The 7,225-nt window shown below is 41.9% G+C and overlaps 1 protein-coding gene across 1 annotated transcript in view; it reads left to right on the forward strand.

The window, feature by feature from the left end:
- The first annotated feature begins 898 nt into the window (after positions 1–898).
- The window catches only part of hao1 (hydroxyacid oxidase (glycolate oxidase) 1), a 13,134-nt gene continuing 6,807 nt past the window's right edge, over positions 899–7,225 (forward strand). Inside the window, exons 1-4 of the mRNA XM_005751178.1 lie at positions 899–1,039; positions 1,649–1,800; positions 6,575–6,845; positions 6,957–7,129. Coding sequence (XP_005751235.1) covers positions 909–1,039; positions 1,649–1,800; positions 6,575–6,845; positions 6,957–7,129 — 727 coding nt within the window. The 5' untranslated portion in view covers positions 899–908. The remainder of the gene's footprint in view (positions 1,040–1,648; positions 1,801–6,574; positions 6,846–6,956; positions 7,130–7,225) is intronic.

Here is a 7,225-nt window from a genome sequence, read left to right on the forward strand (position 1 = left end):
GCTAAACCAGAAAGACTATCAAGAGAAAATGTTGTCACTGCTCAGTGGTGAAAATACAAAAAGGAGGCAGAAGAACATCAAGAAGGCCCTGAGTAGGGCTGCCACGATTAGTCGACTATCAAAATAATCGTTTGTGGCAGCCCTAGCCCTGAGTAAATGTAGTTGTCCCACCTGGACCTTTGCCAAAGCTGGGAAGACTCCTAAAGAAAGCTCCAGCCGATCCAGGAGAGAAGGACGACCGTTGCCCAAGAGAAAACCTGTAGTGAACCCGTACATGTCAGGAGTATCAGAACTGCTGAGACGCATTTTTTCTAAACACTGAGTTTCTGTGGCTTTTAACCCCCAAAACACGCTAACCCTTATAAATCACTGGTTTGACACAAAGTATCCACAAAGTACCACCTCTCTGCTGTTTTTAATGAAAACATCATTGGGTTCAAAGTTCACAGAAGGCACATGAAGTTTCAAAGTTCGTAGGCAGTCAGCACTAGACATGGCAACACTCTAATCTGGCAACACACAGGCCCAGATGGAATCCTCACAGCTGCAGCCTTATCTTGTGTAAACAGAGCAAAGCAGAAACTCCTCTGAGTTTAATTCATTTATGATTTATTTCTATAGGACAGAGTCACAGCAACACTCGAGCCCAACAATAAAACAATCAAAGCACAGGAAGGACAAACTGGGCTTTAACAGGAAGAAACCTTCTGCTCAATCAGGCTCTGGGAGGCGTCGTGTCTGATGCCATCAATAAGGGCTGAAGAGAAACGTAAAGCACAGGAGTCAGGACGTGAAAGGCTCACAGCTTGTGAAACCTCTGGCAGGTTAATGATTAAACTAGTTCTGTTTATTGCAAATCACAGAGAAGCTGCAGTTTTCAGCTTTCTGGTAGTTCGAAGTGAAAAACAATGCAGCGCGTGTGTGTGTCGGACTTTGAGGAGGAAGCCAGGAAAACTCTTCCTAAAGCTGTGTATGACTACTACCGCTCAGGAGCTGATGAGCAAAAGACACTGGCTGACAATGTGGCCGCCTTCAACAGGTAAAACACAGACGTGTCGTTGTGATGTGGTAACACAAAAATACTGAACTGAACATTCAGAGTAAGAATTTCTACAAACAGTGTTGAATCCAAAGCTGAAATTACACACAGCAGCTGCTCTGGACTCTGATGCTTGTCTTTTTATCATTTTACATTATTTATGTGCTAACTGGTACGTTTGATGTGTGATGAATTACACTATAGGGACATAAGTACCACACCTGTTTATCTTTGGATCCAAGTGTTTTCTGTGCCATTTCCACAGGTGTATAAAATCCAGGAGTTAGCCATGCAGGCTGCCTTTACAAACACACTACTGCAAACCTGCAGAGCTCCAAGCCTCCTGCGCTGGAAGCTTAATGGCTTTCAACAGCTGTGTAATATGTAATTCAGATAAATGTAACAGCCCAGTACTTTGTCTATATCTGTATATTGATGTGCTTCTACCAAAGCTTCCAGCTGTAGAAATAAAAACGTGTTTTCTTTTCAGAATCAGTCTGTCTCCGTTTTTCAATGGACATCAGAGTGTGAATGAATCTTTGTAAGTAAAAAGAAGCTGCAGAAGTGTAACTGTAGAATGACCTCTTCCACTATTACACACGTGTGTAGGTGGTATCTGGTTCCTCGAGTGCTGAGGGACGTGTCTACAGTGGATCTGTCTGTCTCAGTGCTGGGGGAGAAGCTCAGCATGCCGCTCTGCGTCGCTGCCACAGCAATGCAGAGGATGGCTCATCCTGAAGGAGAGACAGCCACAGCAAAAGGTTAACACACACTAAAGACACACGCACAAAACTGGGAACACAAAATGGAAAAAATGTAGCCTCGGTTTCCAATCAGTTAAAATGAATGGATAAAAGAACCCTGATCGTTTTGTCACAGTACAGCTGTGCTATGAAGAGACAACATCAGCCAGAGTGTGCAGGTGTCTGTAAGTTATTACTTCTGCATCTGGTGCTACAGAAGAGGAGCAATCATAAAACAAGTGGCAATGTTTCTGTTGGCTCAACAAACAACAACAAACACACAAACTGTGTGATCTGCTGCACAGTGTGATGCTCGCTGAAGGTCCAGCTGCTGGATTTCTCAGGAGGAGAAATGCGTGCAGGTATCTGCAGGCAGAGACAGAACGCTAAGAGAGGAAGACGAGAGGTTGTATTTGAAGGGAAGAACTGCACATTTAAAGATTTCATTAATGTCATAATGTTTCATCACAAATTGAATCTGTATACAGGGTGTTTTCATAAATTATGTATTTTCATATTGTGAGACATCCTACAATTTGTTGCATCAAAGTACTTGGTAGTTTTGTGCTGTACTGAGGTGAATTCCTAGTAAAGCACCGTTAGGCTGCTGCTTATTGTCAGAGTTATGTTACGCAGTAGGTTACTTAGCATTTAAGATGATAATGCTTAGATTAACCCACTTAATTCAACCTTATAACAACTGTATACAGTATAAGGATGGTAGTGGGCTATCCCCAGTGGATAAAGATGGTGCAAACAGCATGCTGTAAAGGACAGCTTGTGAAACGTCTGCTTCTATCTAGTTGGATTCAGTTTTGTAAATCCTGTCCTGGAGCTCACATTACACATCACTGCGAGTTGTGAGACACTGCACAGATCTCAGGCTCCCACTTTAACCCCTGACTGTTCTCATTGTTCTGTGGAAGCAAAGTCGCCCTCAAACACACTACAGCTAAAAAGGTCTCATTCTCATAACAGAGTCAAGCCGAGTGAAAACATTCGAATTAGAATTTCAATTCAAAGATTCTTTGCCTTCTCATCTTTTTATTTTACTGTTTTCTTAGTCGATCACAGGGTTCAGTTATTTCCTCAGACATACTCCTACTGAGATACTTTGGGAAACTTTGGGAATCACCTTGTTGGTGCAAAAACATTGTTTTGTCTGTTACTGTGTTATCGTTGGCATTTGTCACAGATTTATTCTGTGACCATCTGCCAGTAAAATTGCTTAAACAAGCAAGTGAAAAGTCTTTGCCAAGTTTGATTCATCCTCTGAGTCAGGAGCCTTTTTTGTCACTTTAGTTTTATTGGTACATTTTCCTTTCCGGTTGTTCTGAATTTTTTGTTGCTGTTCTGGTTTATAAAGCGTCCATTTAGTCCTTTTTTCTTCGTGCTGAGCTTCCTTTGGTGTGTCACCTCTTCCATAATGTAGATTTCCTCTACAATCTGTGTCCACTGGTCCAGGGTAGGAGGATCTTCTTTTCCCTATCCCTTGGTGATAGCCTTTGTCCAGCATTAGTGATATTTTAACCAAATATCTGTATTTTAAGGTGCGATCGTGGCTCAGGAGTTGGTAGTCTGTCTTGTAATCGGAAGGTTGCCGGTTTGAGCCCCGGCTCGGACAGTCTCGGTCGTTGTGTCCTTGGGCGAGACACTTCACCTACCGTCTACTGGTGATGGCCAGAGATGGCAGCCTCGCCTCTGTCAGTCTGCCCCAGGGCAGCTGTGGCTACAACTGTAGCTGCCTCCACCAGTGTGAGAGTGGAATTGTTTTTTTTTTAACTTGAGTATGAACTCATACAAAAAACAGCAAGATATTAAAAAACAGTTTTATTGATTAAAACACACTATATCGGATTCATATCGGTATCGGCAGATATCCAAATTTTTGATATCGGCATCGGACATAAAAAAGTGGTATCGTGCCATCTCTACTAACAACAGCTGATCAAGCTTAAACGTGCTGCTGTTGTTGTTGACATCCGCTGGTTTCCTCTTTCTGGCGCAAAGTGGGCGATAAACAAACAAGAGAGACGATCAGCTGATCATTGATCAGTTTCATGATTGAAGTAGAAACAGGAGAGGGAGGGTGAGAGGAGAAGAGGCAGCTGTGCAGCAAAGACACAGAATAACTGCAGCTTTGTGTCTTTTTCATTGTAGCTGAAGTCCGGAACAAACTGTTCCTTTTCACCTCAACACGAAACGCGTAATATTTTCTCTGAATACCAGACGGGACGGTTGGCAACTCTAATAACTTATGAACAAAATAAAGTTCAACATCATTAACTTCATAGCACCACCCAGCTGTGTAGAAACTCCGTCATGCTAGCTAGCACGCAGTACGGAAAAAGTCAGAATAACGAAAATAAACTCCACCTAAACTTGGTTCATATCTGACCCAGAGAGACTGCAGGTCAGAACTTCTTACCTGAAGTTCAGTTCACACTTGGACCGGCGGCCGCCTCGGGTCTCTCCTCTTGCCTCCCCTTTTCCTTCATCCACCTGCTGCCTCCACCACTTGCTAATGTTACTGAATCTGTGGAAGCTCCGCGATAGCACCACACGAAGTAACGAGTAACGAGCCTATCTAAATCCCAGTAACGACTAACGCGTTTCTGATTTTGGCATAATAACTAGTTACCGTGCTCGTTACCACAATAATAACGTAGTTACTGTAACACGTTACTTAATAACGCGTTAGTCTCAACCAGTGTTGGTCAAGTTACTTGAAAAAAGTAATCAGTAACTAATTACTGATTACTTCCCCAAAAAAGTAATCCCATTACTTTACTGATTACTTATTTTCAAAAGTAATTAATTACTTAGTTACTTTTTAAAAACACGATTTACAACCTGAAGAGGTGATAAATAGATCTCTCAGCCCAATTCTACTTTTTCTACATAATCCATCATATAAATGTCATCAAATGGAAAAGTCTCTTTTTAAAACTTGTTTTATTAGTTTTAATCTTTTAACTTTATGCATCAAGCAAAAATTTAATTATCTGCAACATTCTCTGACTGGAAGAAATTAGTTTAACATTTAAACCTATTTTCTGCACATTCCAGCTCATAAAATAAAATATTTTTTGTGTTTACACTCAGTCTTTCAAATAGATGCAAGTAAAACACAGCAGAAAATAAATAAAGTCAAAGACTCAGCGGTCCTGTTGCTCTATTTTCACCTGTAAAGCAGGAGCAGGGTAGGCGGAGGTTTACCCTGGTGCAGGTGTGCCGTGGTCAGTGGAAGAATCCGCGAGTTTCTCTGTGAGTTTCCCATTACGTCGTAGCTACTCGGTGCTTGTTGGAAGTTTAGGGGTTTTTTCGCTGTAAAAAGAAGTTTTCTTCCCACGCACAGCGGACACTAATGTTTTTGTCACTTTTTATGGAATCAAACTCAAAGTAAGGTCAGTACTTCCACGCTTTAAACGCTGCACGCTCATACTCTCTCTGCACTCGATATGTGATCCATTGTTGATCTGCACACAGCTGTTGTCACCAACGGCGCACTCGCTTACGTCACTGTCACGAGACATTCTCGCAGAAAATCACGGTTTTAGTAACGCAGTAACACAGCGTTCCTACGGGAAAGTAACGGTAATCTAATTACCGTTTTTGCAATAGTAATCCCTTACTTTACTCGTTACTTTAAAAAGTAATCAGATTACAGTAACGCGTTACTGCCCATCTCTGGTCCCAACACTGGTCATTTCTCTGTCTGACAAAACTCTCACTCACTTTTTCTCTGTGTGACTCAAGAGTGCCCCCCACGGGAGGAACATGAATATTCCAGCACGCTGAAGACATGAACACAGCATCAGCACACAGAAAAACACTGTGTCCTGATTAAAAGTTAATTAACAGAACTAAGATAAAAAAGGTACATTCTTCCCTGCTGTGCCTCATGTGTGCTACATGCTCACGGTGGCTGATTCGATTATTCGAAAGTTCTGTATTGAAGACAAATACTACCCCCGAAAAAGTAAGTACATTACTTACAAATGGATTCATGTGATTGCTTTCAAAATCATAGGAACATGAAGGAATTACAGTTGTCAGAACATATATATCTATAAAATATGGCAATAGTGTTATCAAGGTCTTCTATAAGTTTGTTCTGATAATTATCTTGTTCTTTAATCCTAAATAATTATAGTCTTTGCATGACTAATATATTATTCAGTGTTAAGTATCACTGTATAAAAAGTGACACATCATTTAAAAAACAAAAGAACCCAAAACCCGACATGAGGACATTTCCCTCGTGTCTCTCGGTCCATTGCTCCCTACTCATAGGTTAGTTTTCAAGTTTAATTTATTTTCATCTTTTCATTTTTTGTGTCAGCCTACTAAGCGGCTAGTCTTTGATTAAATTTACACTGCCTCAAAGCCTCTGCATTTGGGGCATCACAACCCTCACACTTCACATGTATGACATGCCCCTGTAGGAGTTTAGAGGTGTTTAGGAGTTTGTTCTTTATTGTGATTTTGTTGAGGCCATAGAAATCTATCTTTGTCTCTGTTCAACAAAGAAAAAACATCACCAATAGGAGAGGAAAGGGGCGGATTATACTGGAAGCAAGAGAGTGAGTGAAATATTTCTCCATAGCTGTGGGCAAAGGGCAACTGGAGAGATCTATGGAAAAAATATTAGGTAGGTGAGGAAGGGGAGAGGACGAGATCTTTACTGAATACCTGAGTTGGGTTAGTTAGGTTAAAGTATGATCATAACCTCCTTTGAAACTTCTTTGGAAAAGACCATTGTCACCAGTAATATAACATTTCTTCACAGCATGCAAAGCAATGGGAACTGGGATGATGCTGAGTTCCTGGGCCACCTCAACAATAGAGGAAGTGATGTCAGCAATGACTACCTCACTGGGCAGTGGTGGTGTCCTCTGGCTGCAGCTCTACATCTATAAAGACAGAGAGCTCACGCTGTCGTTGGTGCGCCGGGCCGAGAAGGCGGGCTATAAAGCCATCTTTGTTACCGTGGATACACCATACCTAGGGAAGAGATTGGATGATGTGCGCAACCGCTTTAAGATGCCCCCACACCTGAGGTAGGGAAACAAAAAGAACAGTACAGGCTGTGTAATTACACCACGTTCCTTTGTAGCATCCAACTCTGAACTCTTCTTTCTCTCCGTGTCTTTGTGCATGTGTGATTCCAGCATGGCTAACTTCTCAACAGCCTCCCTGGCTTTCTCCGAGGGAGACTACGGCAATGACAGTGGCCTGGCTGTTTATGTTGCAAACGCCATAGACCCCTCTATCTGTTGGGATGACATCACGTGGCTGAAAAAACACACACGCCTCCCTGTGATTGTAAAAGGAGTATTAAATGGTAGATGGACACACACACACACACACACACACACACACACACACACACACACACACACAGATCGGAGTGAGGAAAGAGAATATATCCACCATATTA

This window comes from Pundamilia nyererei, unplaced genomic scaffold, assembly GCF_000239375.1.
Source record: "Pundamilia nyererei isolate P.nyererei 1_Seehausen unplaced genomic scaffold, PunNye1.0 scaffold00302, whole genome shotgun sequence".
In the NCBI taxonomy this organism is placed as follows: Eukaryota; Metazoa; Chordata; class Actinopteri; order Cichliformes; family Cichlidae; genus Pundamilia; species Pundamilia nyererei.